At 45.1% G+C, this 23,782-nt stretch overlaps 2 protein-coding genes and 1 non-coding gene across 3 annotated transcripts in view; 1 reads left to right on the top strand and 2 right to left on the bottom strand.

Moving 5' to 3' along the window:
- LOC126213015 (coiled-coil domain-containing protein CG32809-like) overlaps window positions 1–23,782 on the bottom strand; it is a 626,459-nt gene that overhangs the window by 305,069 nt on the left and 297,608 nt on the right. The window lies entirely within an intron of this gene.
- Window positions 2,917–2,991, bottom strand: Trnat-ugu (transfer RNA threonine (anticodon UGU)). Its single transcript has one exon. It is a non-coding gene; the product is annotated as a tRNA-Thr (tRNA).
- LOC126213014 (uncharacterized) overlaps window positions 18,868–23,782 on the top strand; it is a 122,715-nt gene continuing 117,800 nt past the window's right edge. The window contains exon 1 of the mRNA XM_049940575.1: window positions 18,868–19,303. Coding sequence (XP_049796532.1) covers window positions 18,983–19,303 — 321 coding nt within the window. The 5' untranslated portion in view covers window positions 18,868–18,982. The remainder of the gene's footprint in view (window positions 19,304–23,782) is intronic.

Genomic DNA, 23,782 nt, shown 5'->3' with positions numbered 1-23,782 from the left:
AACTGGAGGTAGATGTAGAGAGTCATGAGACGAATACAAAAGTAGAGACCGAAGCTGCAGGCTACATCAGGCTATAAAGACAGAGGGTCTCCATTGTAGATTGACTGCATTATCCCATTATACTACCAAAGAAGGGAAGTGTGCCGTATGTGCCACTGGGCGCATTTAGTCAGTCCATTTCTTATCCTCACCAGTCGTTACACCAAGCTGTTCGTACGAGAAGATCGGTTACCATTCTGAGTCGTTGGTACTGACATCAATGTTGCCAATCTTTGCACCACCTTAGATCCCATCACTATCTTGTGAATATGTGTGTAGCTTCTTTCAGACAGTACTTCGTTACAGATAACTGATTCATATGCGTAATGTTTAAGGTTACTGTTAATATTTTCTGTAAAGTCCGTAACATACAACATGAACAATAACAGTCACTTCCTTGGAGAACGCCTGAAGTTACTCAAGCTTCTTTCGATGAGCCTTCATCCAAAATTACATGTGGTGTCGTCTCTATCAAGAAATCTTCAAACTCGTCACAAATTTTGTTTGTGCCCGAATTACGATCTCACTTCGTTAATTAGCGTTGATGTCGTACTGAGTTAAATCTCTTCATGAAGTCAAGAAATACTGCATTCACATGATACCTTGATCCATTGTTTTTAGGATTTCATGTGCGAAAAGGGTGCTGCATTTCGAATCAATGTTTTTGGATTTCTGGTCGGCATGGGAACATCATTCAGTTCGAGATATTGTACTATGTACTAGCCTTTTCCCCGTGGTTTCACCTACATATGTGTTCCACACATATACTGAAGAGACTCCCCCCCCCCCCCCTCTCTCTCTCTCTCTCTCTCTCTCTCTCTCTCTCTCTCTCTCTCTCTCTCTCTCTCTCTCTGTCCACCTCTTCCTCTCGCTGTATGTCCATCTCATCCTTCCATCTCTATATATCCATCTCTTCCTCCCCATTCTCTCTTTCATATGCTCACCTGTCTGTCTTTGTCCATTTCCTCCATCCCCTATCTCTGTCCCTCTGACAATATCCTACTCTTCCTCTCTCTTTCCATATCCATCCCTACCTCCCCTCTTCCGACCTACCCACCACACCTGAACCTTCCAACTGGCTCATCCATCACCCTCCTCCATATATCTCAACCTGTCCTTAACTATGCCAATCAGCACCTGCAACCCCTGCATTAGAGTTCCATGAAGCAGGTCGCTGCTACTCCCACAGCTTCCCTGTCATGCACAGCAGGCTACATATCAGGGGCTAGAAAATCATTTATTTGCCCCTGGAATACAGGCTGCCATACAAAGCAGGTCGATGAAGTGTGCCTGCAGGGCACAGTCGGGTAAGAGTACGCACCTGGTAAGGGTTTGCAATGGCATTTTTTCTACACTGACAACACTGACAGACAACGAAAAACTACATTCAACTGTTGGTTCTAGATTGACGCCTTCACATGTAATATAGAAGAGCTCTGCCAAATTTATTGGTTGTAGCAAGTAAATATAAGTTTGTGTTTCAAATTATGTAATCTTTAGGCACTGGGTAGGTATGCACTAGGAAATAAAATTATTTGCCACTGTTCTGTGAGCAACAAACCATGGCATGAGAAACATCAGAACCAATCAATAACTGACTGACGTTTGTAACTATTTTTAACCGTGTGGCGCATTGGTTAAGAGTACGCTGTAAGATAGTGGGAAAAATTACACACGTACTCTAAACTACCGCCCCCCCTCTTCGTTTCTAACGGTTTACTAATCCATGAAGACCCATTAGGCAGACAGATGTGAGTGTTTTTTTTTTTTTCCGAGCTGGATATTCTAGAGTTGCTAGAGTCCAAACAGCTGAGAGATCCTTCGAGTGAATGCGAATGTTCCCGTTCACTCTGCATACCTTCACAGCAGAAGACTTTGCTCCATCAGAAAGCACTGAGAGAGACGAATTTCCAACAATTCAAGAAGGCAAGGGAGTTTAAGCAAATGATTTTTAAGAATGCCGATGTGACGAAGTAGCAGACGCATTAATTTTTTTTTTATTTCTTCACATCGGATGTCTCATTATTTCATTCTCACTGCCACTCCCCAATGTAATCGGACTACTTCTTTGTGACACTTGCTTCACACAATCAAAGAGAAAAAACTGGACCTGATGAAAGCTCAAACAGTAGTAACATTCCATCACACAATGAAAGTGAAATTACGTTCTACTACAATTTCAAATATTTACCGGAAATTGGGAAATAAATATAATATAAAACAAAAGTATCGACACCCGGTATTTCCATTAGCTATCGATGTATCGACATATCTTGAGAAAATACTTTTTGGGAAAATATCGATATTTCGATATTTTATTAGCAGCCTCTGGCGTGTTTCGGGAGTGTTTCCCGTACCACGACTTCAGGCTACTCATTCGTGTCACTGTAAACACGTACCAGTGTGGTTGTTTCAACGTTATGGCTGACCAAGTGTTGCCCTCGCATCTACGTCTTCATGATGAGTATGCTGTGGACACTGCAGTGTTCCAAGATGTAAACATCCATGCTCACAGAGCTGCACAACATTACATTCCTGGTTTTGCAAACGCTCAGACAAGCCTCAATCAGAGTCAACTGACTCGTCAAATCACGCGGTCTAAGCCGCGCGGGATAGCCGTGCGGTCCGAGGTGCTTTGTCACGGTTCGCTCGGCTCCCCCGTCGGAGGTTGGAGTTCTCCCTCGGGCATGGGTGTGTGTGTCGTCCATAGCGTAATTTATACTTATATGGTTACTGTGTCTGTTCTTTCGGACATGTCCGAAAGAACGGACACCATCGATGACCTGCAGCCGTCTAGAACGAAATTAGAATTATATATTAATACCTTCAGCTGCTGACGGGCGTTGATATATATCAACGGGGACAGTTGAAAATGTGTGCCCCGACCGGGACTCGAACCCGGGATCCCCTGCTTACATGGCAGACGCTCTATCCAACTGAGCCACCGAGGGCACAGAGGACAGTGCGACGGCATGGATGATCTCACGCATGCCTCCCGCGAGACCCACATTCTCACCTTTTTATGTCGGAACACTAAATTCGTAGTGTCCCTACCCAACACACTCATTACCCGTGGAAGACATTCTTACCAAGTCCCGTAAGAGTTCGGGTAATATGTGTGCATCCAACAGAAGGAGGTCATGGCCGGTATTGCCATAACTATATACACGACTGGCCATTAAAACTGCTACACCACGAAGATGACGTGCTATAGACGCGAAATTTAACCACCAGGAAGGAGATGCTGTGATATGCAAATGATTAGCTTTCCAGAGCATTCACACAAGGTTGGCGCCGGTGGCGACACCTGCAACGTGCTGACACGAGGAAAGCTTCCAACCGATTTCTCATACACAAACAGCAGTTGACCGGCGTTGCCTGGTGCAACGTTGTTGTGATGCCTCGTGTAAGGAGGAGAAATGCGTACCATCACGTTTCCAGCTTTGATAAAGGTCGGATTGTAGCCTATCGCGATTGCGGTTTATCGTATCGCGAGATTCCTGCTCGCGTTGGTCGAGATCCAATGACTGTTAGTAGAATATGGAATCGGTGGGTTCAGGAGGGTAATACAGAACGCCGTGCTGGATCCCAACGGCCTCGTATCACTAGCAGTCGAGATGACAGCCATCTTATCCGCATGGCTGTAACGGATCGTGCAGCCACGTCTCGATCCCTGAGTCAACAGATGGGGACGTTTGCAAGACAACAACCATCTGCACGAACAGTTCGACGACGTTTGCAGCAGCATGGACTATCAGCTCGGAGACCACGGCTGCGGTTACCCTTGACGCTGCATCACAGACAGGAGCGCCTGCGATGGTGTACTCGACGACGAACCTGGGTGCACGAATGGCAAAACGCTATTTTTTCGGATGAATCCAGGTTCTGTTTACAGCATCACGATGGTCGCATCCGTGTTTGGCGACATCGCGGTCAACGCACATTGGAAGCGTGTATTCGTCATCGCCATACTGGCGTACCACCCGGCGTGATGGTATGGGGTGCCATTGGTTACACGTCTCGGTCACCTCTTGTTCGCATTGACGGCACTTTGAACAGTGGACGTTGCATTTCAGATGTGTCACGGCCCGTGGCTCTACCCTTCATTCGATCCCTGCGAAACCCTACATTTCAGCAGGATAATGCACGACCGCATGTTGCACGTCCTGTACGGGCCTTTCTGGTTACAGAAAATGTTCGATCTGCTGCCCTGGCCAGCACATTCCCCAGATCTCTCGCCAACTGAAAACGTGTGGCGGAGCAACTGTCTCATCACAATACGCCAGTCACTACTCGTGATGAAGTGTGGTATCGTGTTGAAGCTGCATGGGCAGCTGTTCATGTACACGCCATCCGAGCTCTGTTTGACTCAATGCCCAGGCGTATCATGGCCGTTATTACGGCCAGAGGTGGTTGTTCTGGGTACTGATTTCTGAGGATCTATGCACCCAAATTGCGTGAAAATGTAATCACATGTCAGTTCTAGTATAATATATTTGTCCAATGAATACCCGTTTATCATCTGCATTTTTTCTTGGTGTAGCAATTTTAATGGCCAGTAGTGTACTTACATGGATATGGTGTCTGTTCTTTCGGACATGTAAGCTTACAGACCGATGACCTGAGCACAAGATCTTACCACAAATTTCCAAATTTTTTCACCGGGTCTCAATCTCTAAGAAAATATTTCTGGTTATATGGAGCAGCAGGTGAAACACAGCAATCAATACCCCCAATGTTTGGTAGTTCCACGGGATGTAATCATTAATGACTGGCTTCAACTGGGTTTGGGATACCTGTAAAAACTATCGGGCACTCTTCCTAGGCATTATCAGCGGTACAAGTCGTGGTACGTGGTATACGGGTGGTCTCCCCTGAGCCTGAATGGTTTTTTCGTCCGCTGTGGTTATTTGCCATTGTATGGTTTAGCGCGGTATGTGCTTTACTGTAGGCCCGCGGGCGGAATAAAGAAACCTGTAGCAGTGAAGTAAGTCGCTTCTGCAGCCGTGAGAGTGCAACTGGATAATGGCTCGGATATCCGGTTTTGGACAGGTGATAGCATTCTCGCGAGAAACCGGTCCGACTTTACTGCACGAGCCGGCAGACACGTCCCATTCGCTTTCCAAACCCATTCTGCCACCACAGGGCAAAATGCTTTTGCGAACGCGACATCAAAAGGAAGCGGTGCTACAGACGGGTCATTCAAATTCATTGCCACGCTCTTTCACTTCTCGAGTGGCAGCAATCCAGCCAGTGGCTTCTCCTTAGAGAGGTGAAAATGTCTACAATTCCGTGAGGATGTCAACAGACTTCCAAATCCAAGAGTAATCAGTCTTTTTTTTTCCGTAGCGGTCGCTTGACGTGTCGAAGGAATGAGGAATGAAATAGGCGCGCTTGTATTTGGAAGCATCCAGATACCTAGGATTCTGACTCTCGCGTGTTCACTCACACGACGCTACTGCCTGAGACGATTCGCCTTGTACCTCGGATACAGCGACCAGACCGCTTTCATACATGAGTCATCGTTGTAGCATGATGGGTGTGCGCTGCGATCCAGTAGCTAGCTGCAAGTAGTTGCCGCTGTGTCCGAAAGGTGTCGGCATCTTACGGACGTAAATCATACTTAATTGACACAGTGTAATTTGGAAACAAAACTATATATTTTTAATTTTAATAATCAACAGCCTGAGTTGCACCGTTCACCTAGAATTTACCTACGTTTCAGTCGGGATAACCCAACCTTCTTGTCCATAGTGGACATCGTCAAGCTAAAACTACAAATCCATAAATTATCGTCAGACTGTAAAAAATTATCTGAAACTGCCTCGGTCCCACTTCGCGACCGCGATGCGGCAGCCACGAGTGCTGTACTGAGTTTGAAGCATCCCCAACTGTCTTGTGGTTCCCTTTTTAGTTGCTCCACGTCGACGTCTGCTCGTAGATACGTATCGTCGGTAGGTTTTCCGGCTTTACTTCCCAACGTGACAGCGACGACTCTCCGATGAGGTGCGGGCCTTGTGTTTTGCTATTACTGCGAGTCTTGTAAATATCGCTTTTATTTAGTAATTTGCCCGGCTAAAACTCTCCCCTTTTATGATTAAGACAGCCTGCGCCACGTTTCGGAGGGAGTGGGGACGTCAGAGTCACAAAAGTTCATATTAAGCAGTCCGTAAAACACGTAAACCTTCACTTCAGTCAGCGAGTTACTTAATGCCTACGCTTTCCGCTAGATGGTGCTGACTTACTGCTGAATGGCTTTGGTTCCGTAAAACCTCCACTGATTAGTACTAGGTAAATGAAATAAGTACAACACTTGTATTTCACTTTCACTCTATATTCAAGGATTAAGATGGTGATGGAAGATGGTCTATTTAAAAGGTTCCTAGCCAGGAGGAATCTAAATAATCCGCAAATGCCGATATGCACGCGCTCTACGTCCAGATTCGCAACTAACGGCACACAACACTTTCAAAAAAATGGTTCAAATGGCTCGGAGCTCTATGGGACTTAACTTCTCAGGTCATCAGTCCCCTAGAACTTAGAACTACTTAAACCTAACCAACCTAAGGACATCACAAACATCCATGCCCGAGGCAGGATTCGAACCTGCGACCGTAGCGGTCGCGCGGTTCCAGACTGTAGCGCCTAGAACCGGTCGGTCACACACTTTCAAAAGTCCACACGTTAATATCTGAATACCGGTACCTCTGAATTCACTCGTATCAGCAGATAATTTGAGTTTCTGCCGTCTATATGCCCGTGAAGTTCCAATCTAGCGCTACAGTCCTAAAATCCCCTTAATACTCCGTTGCTACCAACAGTCAGAGATGGTACACTACATCACTTTTAATCTCTGTAATATTCTAACAGTTTATCGTGAATCTTAACACGATAAAGTCAAATCTAATGATTGTCTCGCTGACTGATGCGGGTTCCCCGCCCTTTAACGAAATAATCAATGAAAAAAGGCGGCAATAATAACGATCAGGCCTTTTTACAGGTTTTTCATCACAAGAGTTTAACGTCACCGCCTTCTCCATGACGGAGCTTCCGTGGCTTTGCTGTACTTCGACGTTAAACTACTTGCTGATATACTATAATTGTTATCTGCAATTACGGAACTCTGATTCTACACGATTTTCCCCTCTAAAAATTCTATTCTTAATTTTAAATTATTCGTTCTATAGCTTTAATCACTGTAAACTGAACCGAGGTGTTACATGTTCCACAGTTTCGACCGCGAAATCCAAGTTTTCTCTGCTCCCGCCTAACTGTCATAGTCCTTGCAGCGGATCCTGATGCAGTTTGGAATTCCTGTGTGATGGTCCGGATAGATGTCTGCTTATTAATATTACGACCCTCTTTAACGGTCGGCGGTCTGTGTCACTCAACAGACGAGGTCGGCCTGTACGCTTTTGCGCTGTACGTGTCCCTTCACGTTTCCACTTCAGAATCACATCGGAAACAGTGGACGTAGGGATGTTTAGGAGCGAGGAAATCTCGCATACAGGCGTATGGCACAAGTGAGACCCAATCACCTGACCACGTTCGAAGTCCGTGAGTTCCGCGGAGCGCCCCATTCTGCTCTGGTGGTGGTGGTGGTTAGTATTTAACGTCCCATCGACAACGAGGTCATTGGAGCGCAAGCTCGGGTTAGGGAAGGATTGGGAAGGAAATCGGCCGTGCCCTTTCAAAGGAACCATCCCGGCATTTGCCTGAAACGATTTAGGAAAATCACGGAAAACCTAAATCAGGATGGCCGCAGACGGGATTGAACCGTCGTCCTCCCATTCTGCTCTCTCACGATGTCTAATGACTACTGAGGTCGCTGATATGGAGTACCTGACAGTAGGTGGCAGCACAATGCGACTAATATGAAAAACGTATGTTTTTGGGGGTGTCCGGATACTTTTGATCACATAGTGTACGTGTGTTATAGGAGTCTTACGTAAAGTTACTAGTGTTTTTCGGTACTTCTTCTGCAAACAGTTTAGTTATTTAGTGATGGAAATCGCATTTGCAGCTCTTAATTGACGATGTAAGGGAAGGTTGTGAAGTACAATAGTGGAAACCTTCCGAAAGTTGATGCGTTATGGTGTCTTCGTTCTTCGAAAACAGTCCGGGTTTTTAAAATGGCTCTGAGCACTATGGGACTTAACTTCTGAGGTCATCATCGCCTAGAACTTAGAACTACTTAAACCTAACTAACCTAAGGACATCACACACATCCATGCCCGAGGCAAGATTCGAACCTGCGACCGTAGCGGTCGCGCGGTTCCAGACTGTAGCGCCTAGATCGGGCTTTTACACTCCTGGAAATTGAAATAAGAACACCGTGAATTCATTGTCCCAGGAAGGGGAAACTTTATTGACACATTCCTGGGGTCAGATACATCACATGATCACACTGACAGAACCACAGGCACATAGACACAGGCAACAGAGCATGCACAATGTCGGCACTAGTACAGTGTATATCCACCTTTCGCAGCAATGCAGGCTGCTATTCTCCCATGGAGACGATCGTAGAGATGCTGGATGTAGTCCTGTGGAACGGCTTGCCATGCCATTCCCACCTGGCGCCTCAGTTGGACCAGCGTTCGTGCTGGACGTGCAGACCGCGTGAGACGACGCTTCATCCAGTCCCAAACATGCTCAATGGGGGACAGATCCGGAGATCTTGCTGGCCAGGGTAGTTGACTTACACCTTCTAGAGCACGTTGGGTGGCACGGGATACATGCGGACGTGCATTGTCCTGTTGGAACAGCAAGTTCCCTTGCCGTTCTAGGAATGGTAGAACGATGGGTTCGATGACGGTTTGGATGTACCATGTACCGTGCACTATTCAGTGTCCCCTCGACGATCACCAGTGGTGTACGGCCAGTGTAGGAGATCGCTCCCTACACCATGATGCCGGTGTTGGCCCTGTGTGCCTCGGTCGTATGCAGTCCTGATTGTGGCGCTCACCTGCACGGTGCCAAACAGGCATACGACCATCATTGGCACCAAGGCAGAAGCGACTCTCATCGCTGAAGACGACACGTCTCCATTCGTCCCTCCATTCACGCCTGTCGCGACACCACTGGCGGCGGGCTGCACGATGTTGGGGCGTGAGCGGAAGACGGCCTAACGGTGTGCGGGACCGTAGCCCAGCTTCATGGAGACGGTTGCGAATGGTCCTCGCCGATACCCCAGGAGCAACAGTGTCCCTAATTTGCTGGGAAGTGGCGGTGCGGTCCCCTACGGCACTGCGTAGGATCCTACGGTCTTGGCGTGCATCCGTGCGTCGCTGCGGTCCGGTCCCAGGTCGACGGGCACGTGCACCTTCCGCCGACCACTGGCGGCAACATTGATGTACTGTGGAGACCTCACGCCCCACGTGTTGAGCAATTCGGCGGTACGTCCACCCGGCCTCCCGCATGCCCACTATACGCCCTCGCTCAAAGTCCGACAACTGCACATACGGTTCACGTCCACGCTGTCGCGGCATGCTACCAGTGTTAAAGACTGCGATGGAGCTCCGTATGCCACGGCAAACTGGCTGACACTGACGACGGCGGTGCACAAATGGTGCGCAGCTAGCGCCATTCGACGGCCAACACCGCGGGTCCTGGTGTGTCCGCTGTGCCGTGCGTGTGATCATTGCTTGTACAGCCCTCTCGCAGTGTCCGGAGCAAGTATGGTGGGTCTGACACACCGGTGTCAATGTGTTCTTTTTTCCATTTCCAGGAGTGTATATTGCCGAAATAAGAAACGGGAGAAACCCAACTGCATAGCGACTGCCATAGTGACGCAGCAGTAAGTTGCAGAACCGTATTAAAGCTGGGTAATTGCTGTTTTTGTTGCCAGAACTACTACTGTTTTACAGGTACCGCTTTTCCCAATTTTCATATTTTCAGAGAGCGTAGCAACATTTGTCCGGAACACGCAGCATTCTCGTGTTTCCGGACTGCGCTGTCCAGTTTTTATGTTCCTCCGTGTCATTAGTTTAAACCACCGGAAGATTATGTCTGTAAAATTTACTGCAGCAGAACCTTAAATTATTTGTTGTTCTACTGTATACTTAACTGCTGCCGAAACAATGTCATTTTAAAGTGCTTAAGCAGAACCAGCTTTCATTTTATCGTAATGGCCTGGTCTCCTTACATAACCTTGTAAGTTCCAAGCAATATTTAATTTTTGTCTTCGTCAAAATAGAAGAGCTTTACAGCATGCTCAGTGAACACCGTTCGAAGTAGCAAATTATTTTCTTCAGTGACTTGTTTGAGAAGACTAATGTAGTCACAAATTGTCACGTCGCTTTTCAGTTCCTTCTTAAAAAGAGTTGCATCAAGCACGAAGTTTCAGATAACATACCAGTGTGAATACGACTGTAGGAGCAGCGTGCTAGCCAGTGACGTCACAAGCACATGACTGAAATGGAGCCTTTTAGCGGGCTATCAAATTATTTGGATTTAGTTTCCGTCTGTTTTTAAAAATACTGAAATTCATGAGGAAAAAAAAACCATGTTATGAGCGTGAAACGAGATATTTAACCGTTTCACACGATTTCCAGTAACAGTCAAGCACCGTATTCCCTCCTGCCATTACGTCCTCTATCTGCCTTTCTCCTGACGACTAAGGCCGACACTGCCACGACAAATGCTGTATAGATAATTACGTCCATCATGTTCAAAATTCTGTGAAACGTTAACTCAGTCATTTGATTGTACATGAAGAGAACCGCTTTACTCCGTAATTTTGTATAATCATATCGTGATTTCATTCTAGTTGCGCAAGACAACAATACGAAGGTAGTCCTTTCAGAAGTTTCAATATGGGTTAAGAACAGCTTTAAAAAAACACCATTTTCAAACTCAATGACGTAAGCAAGCCAGCAGTTCCGAATATGTACACTTTGGGCGCTGGTGCGGACTTCCGCGTTAGGTGTACTGTGTAACAGGGCTAACGGAAGTATATGTGCAGTAGTTTTTCAGAACATCCAGAGAAGCAAAGAAGTAATTTCGTAAAATTTTTAATTTATTAAATAGTTGGCACCATTTATTTTTTAAATTTCAGACAATTGCCCAGAGTTTTTCAGAGAAGTTGTAGAGAATTTAATTTTGGAAAAATAATGGTAATAAACACCATATCGGCGGCGTTGTGGCCGAGCGGTTCTAGGCGCTTCAGTCCGGAACCGCGCTGCTGCTACGGTCGCAGGTTCGAGTCCTACCTCAGGCATGGATGTGTGTGATGTCCTTAGGTTAGTTAGGTTTAGGTAGTTCTAACTGTAGGGGACTGATGACCTCAGACGTTAACTCCCATAGTGCTTAGAGCCTTTAAACACCATATCGGCTTATACCTTTGTCGAAATTTTGTAAGGCATCCCTATTTCATAAATAATCTACAACAGTTAATATGTGCTTTCACTTAAATACACTGTTGTTATTATGTTCTTCCACTGAACAATAGAGAAAATTCGTTTCATGGTTGGGAAACGACTGCAACAACTCACTAACGGTTGCCAACAATGGCATAAACGTTTCTACATTCTTAATGGAAAGTAAACAAATTTACTTGTATAATAATCTTTGCTTCTCTGGGTGTTCTGGAAAACTACTGCAGACACACGTCTGGGACATGTGTTATTAGATTCACCACACCAATAACGAAATAAATGGAAATCGTGCTTTAATTTAACCTCGTACAGTTTTGCGATGGCTTCATACTAGCAAAGTTGCTGAATTTCAGGCAAAATATTTTACTAGCCGTAACTCGGTAACTAAACATTTGCGGACCTATCTTTACATGAACTTTTTCTTTAGTTTTACTTGTAGAATAACGTATTAAAATATTCGCATATCGCCGGCCGGTGTGGCCGAGCGGTTCTAGGCGCTTCAGTCTGGAACCGCGCGACCGCTACGGTCGCAGGTTCGAATCCTGCCTCGGGCATGGATGTGTGTGATGTCCTTAGGTTAGTTAGGTTTAAGTAGTTCTAAGTTCTAGGGGACTGATGATCTCAGAAGTTAAGTCCCATAGTGCTCAGAACCATTTTTTTATTCGCATATCTTCGTGGATCACCCTGCAGCTGCAGGTGCAGCTGACGTGGTAATTGCTCTAGCTGACTAGACACTTCCCTCGCGAGAAATCGGCGCATTGCTGACGTAACGGGTGTCAAACGCAAGTTTATCCAGAACGGAAGAGGCCGCTTTTGCAACGACCGCGCCGCAAAAAGCGATTTCCGCGCATTCCGTGAAAGGCCGTATCAGCCAGCCCGCCACACACGAGTGAAAGTGCTCCCTATATAACATGCACTTCCTTAATTATCGACATTTCGCTACACTCTGACTTTCTAAACTCATTTCCTAGCGTATGAGGCCCATCAGTATCTCATGTTGCAATCCAGAGATTGGAGGCGTAATACGTAATAAGCAGTTCACGTGTTTCTGGCTGGCTTTTACTCTTTTTACTTTAATTCTTGTACTGCAGTTAACCTGTTTGTCAAATTACGCTGTCTTGAGGCAAAGACAGGATCATTTGTAACATGGCATAACAAGTGGATGTTAAGGGAACGGGGAAAGCGAAGTATGAAGAGACAGAAAGAGGAAAGGTAGAGTCACACGGCACTGGTGCCTGAAATATCCCGAGCGTTAGTTTCAGGCGCCCACAGGTTTCTTTCTCCACACATAATGGCCCCTTTTGTCCAAATGTGTGACAACTGTGTATTAAGACGCAAAGGAATTAGAGACATTGGCTATGAGCGGGCACTGATTGAAATCAGTGGGGCAAAGTTGAAAATTTGTGCCCGCATCTCGTGGTCGTGCGGTAGCGTTCTCGCTTCCCACGCCCGGGTTCCCGGGTTCGATTCCCGGCGGGGTCAGGGATTTTCTCTGCCTCGTGATGGCTGGGTGTTGTGTGATGTCCTTAGGTTAGTTAGGTTTAAGTAGTTCTAAGTTCTAGGGGACTGATGACCATAGCTGTTAAGTCCCATAGTGCTCAGAGCCATTTGAACCATTTGAAAATTTGTGCCATACTGGGAGTCGAACTCTGGCCTCTTGCTTACTAGCCATGTGCTCTGACCACTGAGCTGGTCACCGTAACTGCTAAGACCACCCTTCACGCTTCCTGTCAAACTCAAATCCTCGACTTTTCCACACACTAGTATTGTGAGGCTCTTTGCCCATTATCCTTATTATTGGCGGCATTTCGCCGATTCCTGTAAGAGTTCGAGCCACACACACACACACACACACACACACACACACACACACACACACACACACACACACACACACGCTCATAAATTAACGATAATTGCAGAATGTGGTGCCACACAACGTGGCAGTACACAAAACTGGCGCTAATAGCATAGGCACACGGGGAACACACACGACACAGATCTGTAAGTCCACGGTATTGGTGGAAAGTTGAGAAAACACATGTGCTACAAAACGCCACTGCTTCCCACGCATGTACCCCGACATCAGTATGGGATATGATCACCGTGCACACGTACACAGGCCGCACAACGGGCTGGCATACTCTGGATCAGGTGGTCGAGCAGCTGCTGGGGTATAGCCTCCCATTCTTGCTCCAGTGCCTGTCGGAGCTCCTGAAGTGTCGTAGGGGTTTGAAGACGTGCAGCGATACGTCGACCGAGAGCATCCCAGACGTGCTCGATGGGGTTTAGGTCTGGAGAACAGGCAGGCCACTCCATTCGAGGTACTCCTCCACGATGGCAGCTCGGTGGGGCCGTGCGTTATTATCCATCAGGAGGAAGGTGGGACCCACTGCACATCTGAAAAGGCGGACATACTGGTGCAAAATGACGTCCCGATACACCTGACCTGTTACAGTTCCTCTGTCAAAGACATGCAGGGGTGTACGTGCACCAATCATAATCCCACCCCACACCATCAAACCACGACCTCCATACAGGTCCCTTTCAAGGACTTTAAGGGGTTGGTATCTGGTTCCTGGTTCACGCCAGATGAAAACCCGGCGAGAATCACTGTTCAGACTGTACCTGGTCTCGCCTGTGGACATAACCTGGGACCACTGTTCCAATGACCATGTACTGTGTTCTTGACACCAGGCTTTACGGGCTCTCCTGTGACCAGGGGTCAGTGGAATGCACCTTGCAGGTCTCCGTGCGAATAAACTGTCTGTTCAGTCGTCTGTAGACTGTGTGTCTGGAGACAACTGTTCCAGTGGCTGCGGTAAGGTCCCGAGCGAGGCTACCTGCAGTACTCCGTGGCCGTCTGTGGGCACTGATGGTGAGATATCGGTCTTCTTGTGGTGTTGTACACTGTGGACGTCCCGTACTGTAGCGCCTGGACACGTTTCCTGTCTGCTGGAATTGTTGCCATAATCTTGAGATCACATTTTGTGGCACACGGAGGGCCCGTGCTACGACCTGCTGTGTTTGACCAGCCTCCAGTCGCCTTATTATTCTACCCCTCATAACGTCATCAACATGTGATCTTTGAGCCGTTTTCAACACACAGTCGCCATTAGCACGTCTGAAAACGTCTGCACACTTACTCGCTGCTCCGTACTCTGACACACACCAACACACCTCTGCGTATGTGGACTGCTGCCAGCGCCACCGTGCGACGACCGCAGGTCAAATGCACCGCAAGGTCACATCCTGAGATGGTTTAAACCCGCAAACCACCCACCAGAGCTTTGTTTCACCATGTATCAGCATTATCCTTAATTTATATATATATATATATATATATATATATATATATATATATATATATATATATATATATAAATAGTTGTATGTTAATGAGTCTTTTGGGTGTAGGTAATCGTAACAGATGTGTGCCTAGATAGGGTGGTGTCATGTTTGTGTTTTATGATGCTGGTGAGACTGAAAAGAATAGGAAAGGAAAGAAAGCTATTGAAAAGTTCCCCATAGGCACGAAGACGTTAGTAGGACTTCAAGAAAAGCGAAAATGGCGTTGGAAGGAGCAATACAGGAGAAGAATTGTATGGGCACAGACTAGACTATGGAACACATGTTTTGGTGGATTTTGAGTGTAGTAAAGGAATAAGTTGATCAAGATGGGAGACGAAAATGAAGATGTGAGAGAGGCGAGAATATGTGAAGAAAGGAATGATTTGGAAGAGAGAGAAGAAAACAAAATGAAAAAAATGAAAGATATTGAAGAGTGCAGACAACACATTGAGAGGAAAGAAATGGATGATTAAAAGTGATGAAAGAATAGGTACAAACGAAAGAAGACGCATTGAGGGTTGAATAGGTAGTGAGGGCGGAAGAGGTAGTGAGGGAGGAATAGGTAGGGAGGATAAGAATAGAGGAATAATACTGAGGAAAGAATAGGAAGAGATATAAGAACAAAGACAGGACGGAAGAAAGTGAAAAATTTCCAAGAAACAGAAGTCTAGGTGGATAAGCAGAGAGATAAGAACATTTTGGATCAATAGTTATAGCTCGGAAGTGCAGTGACAAATTGTTTGAGAAGGCTGCGCGCTAAATAGTGGTTTGGGTAGGGCTAGCTGCTTGGTTGCATTTGAGCTCTGAATATGCGGTGAAAAGTTTTTGGTTTGGCCCGGGCCACCGGCCATTTGTATAGCCATGCGAACATCCGTCTCGCAGTAGCTATGTTACAGATTATTAAGCAAGGTTTGGAAGACGAACCGGCGCTCAGGCAAATTGTTCGAAGCCATTAATTCCTTTTACAAAAGATTTTAATTGGGCTGCAATTACTGCTCAGGTAATGGTACCATTTGTATGTGCACAGTTCGGATTTTAGGAGAAAAAACAGTCATCCTTAAATAACTCCGGGCTGCCAAGAGACTGTTGGTTCCAATTAGGTCCACCGGTGTGTCGAACCTTGGTCGAAGATAAGTTGTAACCGTTTGAAAAAGCCTTGCTTCGTTTGGGTATTATGTGCAAAAAACAAGTTTTTTTGGGGATGTTTTGGAAGCACGCCACTTAAAAAAAATTATATATATAAAATATATATATATATATATATATATATATATATATAGTAATCTTTATCCGTTGTCTAGATACTATGGTTTAAAGTCGAGCTAAATGTAGAGCGTAAAATTACGTGAAATGAGTGCGAAGAAACGGTTTAAAGTGAATCAAATAAATAAAAAAACGCATTCTTACGATAAAATTTTAAACTCAAAACATCTAGCTTCATTTTTTTGCGCTTTTCTTTTAAGTTCGCCACTCCTGTGTCTCAAACTTGTGCAAACCAATTCAAATTTTGTAAGAAGGTAGAAAACTTTACCCGCTGCCAAGATACAAGCAGCATGGTTCGAGAATTAAAAACCCGTATCGGATCAGTCGCCCTAGTCAACAAAAAATCTACATGGACTGCCAAGCTATGGTGGTCTAATGTCGAAATTGTGATGGAGTAAAAGCTGGGAACCAGAATGAAAAAATACTTCTCTCATATCACAAAGAAGGCAGAGTTAGCAAAGTAAAAGATGGGAAATAGCTGTTCGATTTATCTAGCAGTTTCAAAGACATTCAAATCAAAACATATTGAGATATTCGCGCTTTTTTGCGAGTTAACCCTACTTCCCCCGTGTAGTGAGTTCTCTTAGTTGCAAGATGTTGGCACACCTGGACCTTGCTATTTACAGGTTATAAGGCAAATGGCCCTGTGCCCAAAATCCAGGAGATTCGCCATCTACAGTAAATAATATACAATATAATGTGGCTAAAGAGCCTACGTGTAATAGTTAAAAAAGATTTTCTGTGGCGATAAAATTTTTGGGGGTTGATTTGTTCCTTGGGGGCGGGGGGGGGGCACTAAAACATGTTCTTTATTTGTGGGGAAGGTTGATTTTTTTCCTCCAAATGGACCATTTCTTCTCCACTCTCACCTCCTGTTACATGTATGATGTCCAGTGTAAGAACAAATAGACACAAATTTATATGCTTGTTGACAGTGAGATCAGATTCATCTTAAGTAGAGAGTTGGATTGCATCTGTAATAGCAAGTATCCCAGAGGGGAATGCATGCATCCTAAATTTTAGTGACACGTTGTATCATATTGCACGACATGGAAAATGCAATGTTAGATGATATGTTGGCGTGTGTCATGCTATACAACATAACATGCATCATGTCACGTTTCCCTAGACGATGCATTATATTACATTACATGGGCACTAATACTATCAAGTAAAAATGCGCAAATATATGTCGAAAAACAAGCCCACGGCATATTCACCTTTTTTGTGCTATATTATATTTTACACTCCTCTAGGGACAGATGAACGAATATGAAGAGGCGGATGGATAAGATGAAATACTGGACAATAAAATCCAACAAAAAAATTTATTCCAGAATGAGATTTTCACTCTGAAGCGGAGTGTGCGCTGAAATGAAACTTCCTGGCAGAATAAAACTGTGTGCCAGACCGAGACTCGAACTCGGGCCCTTTGCCTTTTGCGGGCAAGTGCTCTACCATCTGAGCTACCCAAGCACGACTCACGCCCCCTCCTCACAGCTTTAGTTCTGTCAGTATCTGTTTCAAAAAAAATTATTATTTAGAAAGAAAGACGAACACATATCACAAATGGCTCTGAGCACTATGGGACTTCTCAGGTCATCAGTCCCCTAGAACTTAGAACTAGTTAAACCAAACTAACCTAAGGACATCACACACATCCATGCCTGAGACAGGATTCGAACCTGCGACCGCAGCGGTCGCGCGGTTCCAGACTGTAGCGCCTAGAACCGCTCGGCCACTCCGGCCGGCAGAAAACATCGATTTTCCTTCTACGTAGTGTGCCTATTCTATAGTGTTCACCGTCTAGTTTCGCTTTGTTGGTGTGCTGGCGTTATAATTTGTATGACGAGTATAGGAAAGTATGATTTGCCAACACACAGAAATACTGCATTCCGCAACGTATGATAGCTGTCTCCATTACTTTGATAACAGGCTTTTGTGATCATTCACTATTCGGCGCTATTCATCGTCTAACTCAAACGTCTGCCTTCTTTGTTCCAGACTCAACAACCCGGCGCATGTCCACTCTGCTGAAGCGAAGATAAGGAAGAGAAAACGAAGAAGACAGTCGCAACATTTAGTCCCGAGACATCTCCCAGCACTTACCGGCACTTCAGACTAGAAAGTGGTTTTAATTAACATACCACACGCAAAGCTTGCGTAATCGGCTCGGCTTTCTAAAACGCGACCAAAGCTCTGTCGCATGCAAACCATACCAGGAGCAGAGCAACAGAGTAAAAAAAGTAATTTAGGGAACGAAGCAAGGAGAGAAGAAAAAGTGTGTGTTTGAAAGGGAGAGGAAAGAAAAAAAGTGAAAACATCGTTAAGTGTCGCAAGAAACACGAAAGTTTTGTTGTCGCTTTCTTCGCAACGTCTGAGATCCGTTAGCTCACAAACGTTGGCACGCCTGCTGCCGCCTTCTTAGGCCAGACAGTCGTCTGTTTTCGCAACCTGCGGCATTCGGCACCGCCGACAAAATTTCGCGACGGAAACACAGCTAAACGTTGCTTACAGGCAATATCCTGTGCGATTTCCGTCACGTTGCCTTCTGAAAGACGAAACTTCAGACTATCGTGAAATAATTCGCAAGAATCAAGTTTCAAACTGTAACAGCTAGCAAAGCTACTGCACAGCAGAAAGTTATTCATAACTGTTCCGTTAGCATACTGATATAACAAGGATTCAGACATTACTAACTTTATTAACAATGAAAACAGTTTTCTGAAGGAAAGGCGTCACCTCCATGTTTACATCAGAATTTCTTAGTGCTATATTTCTCGTCAGTGAATGGATATTAATGTGAAGTTATAAACAGATACAAACATAGTCTTTTTTTCACTAAACCAACAGAAGAATAGAGAATACGCTTGGGAAGGGACAATATTGTTTACATTTCGACAATACTACTACCTGAGGCCAAACATTAGCAGCACAGACATTTCACTCCAATGGATCCAGAGATGTTAGTGCAACTGGTGCTGCTAGCGGCAACAGCGCTGCTAGTACCGCGCCCTGCCACTGGCGGCGCTGTCATCAGCTCTTCTCCAGGCTGGAGACCCATTCCAGACCCAAGTCCCGGCATCGGCCTGACGTTGGGTTCCGCAGCGCCTGCAGTATCCTACCAGAACTTGGTCAACAAGATATCCACCCTGGACGGGCCCGAAGGAATATCTTCGCCACTGTACGGTGCGAGTCAAGGATTCGGTGAAGCGGATGGGGGGCAGTGCGCCCTCTACAAAGTCACATTCACACAGGACCTCTATTTCCAGGTGAGTAACATAAGTCATATAATAACCCCATCTCATTATTCAATAGCTTTACCTCAATATTCTATCATAGTCTGATGGAAAGTGTTACACCATGAAGTATCAATTGGATATTTATCAAACTTTTAGGGGATGTTCATCACATTATGGGTATTCCATTCAGGACTGATGGTCCATCATCAAACAACAGTATAGTGTGTGATCCCCATTGGCATCAGTACATGCTTGTATTTCTTGTGGCACAGAAGAAAACAATATCAAAATGTTTTGTGAAATTCCTTGTCATATTTGAAACACGTGCAGTGTCTTACATGTACAGTGATAGTGCTGGCTGGAGGCTTCTTTGGAAGCTTACGTCTTCCTTTCAATCCCAGGCACACTCTGTGGGTGAGAAATGAGAAGACCAGGCAGGCCAATCGAGAATCTGCACATTCTTCATTTGTGGTGTAAACTGTCATGTGGGGTCATGCGCTATCGTGTTGGAATACACCATTTGGTGCCATGTTAATGAAGTGTGTAACTGCAGTGTTTACCATTCTTGCCACGTACTGGGACGTTTGCAGCCTCCCTTCAACATTTATCTCATCAGCCCTGTTGTCATATCCAGTGGCTCCTCAACACTAGGATACCCAGAGTAGGAGAGATATGGGTCTCGAAAACCTCTGCTTGCCCTGACCTTCCACCAGCTTGTTTACTAACATGTTGACGTAGATCTAGCTACAATTAATAGAAGCGAGACTTATCGCTGAACACTACAGAATGCCAGTTAATGTTCCAACTGACACTGTCTCTAAACCAGGGCTTCACAACATACGTGCTCGCGGAGCAAGCTGTGAGCAGCAAGGCGCGAGCACGGAGCAGCGCGAGCACGCTACCCCCACTACCGGACCAGAGCGGAGAGTGGGGAAAGTCACGTGGGGTACACAACAGCTGCCGCTAGTCAATGTAAATCCGCGGCCACCTGCAGGGATATCACTCACGAATTATTACTGCGACAAATGAAACAAATAAAGGAGAATGTACACGTGCCACATAATTTTATTAGCTTAGTGTATGCCTCTACCATCTGTAGACACTGAAACTAAAGAATTCCACGAAAATCCTGTATTTTCAACACTTTCTTCAACACTACTTAAAATATCACCTCCGGTTGTAGTGTTCTTCATGGCTACTACATCGAGGAGCTCCTCTCTCACCTGAAGGTCTCTGTTAACACCTCTAATAAATATGGCAAGCTGCGCTGTTCCAGTGATATCAACACTTTCGTCCAGAGCTGGAGAATACGCCATAAAATCTTTACAGATATTTGCAAGCTGGCTCTGGACGTCGTCTGCCATGACCTGTATGTGACGCATAATGGTCATGTTAGATAATGGCAAAATCCGACACTGTTCAACTTGAGATGGACACAAATGTTCCGCTGCAACTACCAAACATTCTTTTATTAAATTGGCATCAGTTAAGGGGCGCAGGGATTTTGCTAAAAGCAAAGCAATTTTGTAACCCACTCTGAGAGCTGCCTCAGTTGATTTTTCTTCGTCGTCCAGATCTTCTTCGGATAGCTTCCTTTTAAGTTTAATAACTTCCTGTGCACGGTCTGGTCAATCACATTTTCCACGTCCGTAGTCTTTCGCGTGGTACGACATATAATGTCGCTGCAAATTAAATTTCGTAAAAGAATTCAGCGTTTTGTGACATACTAAACATTCTGCAACACCATCTTTTTCAGTAAACAGATAAAATTCCTCCCAATGGGGGTTGAACTGCGAAAGCATGGTTGGGGTTACACAACGGCGACTTCACATGATCCTTAACCAGCGAAGTGACTGTTAAGAGCTGATCGTAGTACTTTAAACGTTACACAGTCGGCGCGAATTCAATAGGCACGCTGCGGCCCTATTCAAACGTGCGCGCGCATTTCCCCTCCCTCCCCACCCTCCGTACTCCGCGACCTTGCAGCTGCTCGCGAGCACGTGCCTGAGCAGACGCGAGTACTCGCGCTCAAAACCGGCCAGTTGTTAAGCCCTGCTCTAAACCAATCAAGTCTATGTTGACTGCAGTACTGTGTTGTATGTAAAAGATGCTAGCCAACTCGAGATCTCTACCCAGCTTCCAGTAATGTGTTCCCTAAGCTTTGTGGTGACACCTCGCCTGCAACCTCTGTCCAGACTTCAGCTGTTGTCGTCCACCTATTCGTCAGAGACCTTCCAACAACCATATGTTCTACTCATGGTCCATTCCTTCTGGAAGGATGCTTTCCCACTCTTCTTTCCACACTGTTGTCCCAGTCCACCTCGTCTACACTCGTTCTGCAGTTACACCACTATAGCGAACTGTCTGTGCGATACGTCCCTCGTTCCAGTAATTTTGACTTTTGTGAAAGTCCGAAAAATGGTGAAACGTTGCACGTCCATCACTTGAAAAGTTGCAGTAACGCTTGACACACCTAATAGCGAGCACGTGCTGACACCAGTCTTTATCGCTAGGCGTGGCCTTTTTCTTTACTGAGAATGTGCTGGTATAAGGATGAAAGTTTACTCAACTTATCCCACAAGAGAATAAGTTTGATAATGTTAGGTCATGATGTTCATGGTGTAACAGATTCCGCGTCAGTGTACCAGGTAGGGCAACTTTTACGTTTTGACTGCTGCTTATATTTCAGCTGCCGAACTAATAAAGCTCACTTGTTACTTTTAATGTGTTACTTTCTAACGTCCAACCTCTTTTCAGGACACTATCAATTTCGTTCAACTGCTCTTTGAAGTCCTTCGCCATCTCTGATACAGTCATCGGCAGCGCTCAAACTTTTTATTTCTTCTTCCAGAACTATAATTCGCTTTCCAAATTTCTCTTTGGTTTCCTCTATTGCTTGTTCAGTGTACAGATTAAATAAGATCCGAGAACAGACTCCAACCGTATTTCACTCCCTTCTCAACTAAGTGTAGTCTTATTTATTTGCAAGTTATAGATTATCTTTAGCTGCCTAAGAAATGTAGAGGGTGATTCCGTGATGATGTTAAAGACTTTCTGGGATGATGGAGGAGAGTAACTGTATCTATCTGAAGTAAGGCATCCCGGTGCGGAAACGACTGAGTCGAAATTTATAAGCGAAAATCCTACTGATACCTCAGAGAGTGCAACCCTAGTAACACACGCTCTTTGCTTTCCAGATGTGGGAGAAAGTAGTAGTGACCAAAAGAAGAGTAAAATGTTCAGTAAACATGGGCTCTAAAGTACATACCTTAAGAGCTACGAGGAGTTTTTCGTATTTACTACTGTGAAAAAAATCTCTTACTGAACAGGTGCCCATAGCTTTTAAGGCATACTTTTTAGGACTCTAGTTTACTAAACTTTTTTTACTGTTTTCATCCTCACCTCATCCTCTCAAAATTTGGAAAGCAAAGAGCTTCTATTAGAAGAGTTTCAGTGTCAGACGTATGAGAACGATTTTCGATTGCAACTTTCTACGCGATCGTTTCCGGACCAGGGTCTCTTCCTCAAATTAATACATTTGTGCTTCTTCATCATCCATGAAACTCTGTATCATCATCATGAATCCAACCTCTACATAAAAATTAAACAAATACAATTAAGTTTTTAGTATTGAGATTTAATTGTATAAATGGTGGTTGATATGGATTTTTGTTATCCTACTGGGATTCAGCACACTTTGGAACTAAAAGCATAAACACCGATCACTGACAAGGAAACCTCCCCATCGCACCCCCCTCAGATTTAGTTATAAGTTGGCACAGTGGATAGGCCTTGAAAAACTGAACACAGATCTATCGAGAAAACAGGAAGAAGTTGTGTGGAACTATGAAAAAGTAAGCAAAATATACAGACTAAGTAGTCCATGTGCAACATAAGCAACATCAACGACAATGTGAGCTTAGGAGCGCCGTGGTCCCGTGGTTAGCGTGACCAGCTGCGGAACGAGAGGTCCTTGGTTCAAGTCTTCCCTCGAGTGAAAAGTTTAATTCTTTATTTTCGTAAAGTTATGATCTGTCCGTTCGTTCATTGACGTCTCTGATCACTGTAATAAGTTTTGTGTTTTCGCGACCGCACTGCAAAACCGTGCGATTAGTAGACGAAAGGACGTGCCTCTCCAATGGGAACTGTAAACATTTCATCGCAAGGTCATAGGTCAACCGATTCCTCCGCAGGAAAACACGTCTGATATATTCTATACGACACTGGTGACGGCATGTGCTTCACATGACAGGAATATGTTGTCGACCCACCTAACTTGTACACTTGGCGAATGGGTAAAAAGATTCTTCTACCGTGCCCGATTTAGGTTTTCTTGTGGATGTAGTAATCACTCCCAAAAAGTGATGAAAACATAAGAGTTTGTCACATAAACTGCAACAAATGAATGCAACAGTTTCACAGTCGCAGTTTTCCCTGTGCTCTGTCAAAACATATGTTTTTAACGTTTTCAAATTTTTCCGTGTGTAAACCGTCAAATCCTGCATATGT

The sequence above is a fragment of the Schistocerca nitens genome, chromosome 11 (genome assembly GCF_023898315.1).
Source record: "Schistocerca nitens isolate TAMUIC-IGC-003100 chromosome 11, iqSchNite1.1, whole genome shotgun sequence".
Lineage (NCBI taxonomy): Eukaryota > Metazoa > Arthropoda > Insecta > Orthoptera > Acrididae > Schistocerca > Schistocerca nitens.
This window is presented reverse-complemented; position numbering and strand designations above follow the sequence as displayed.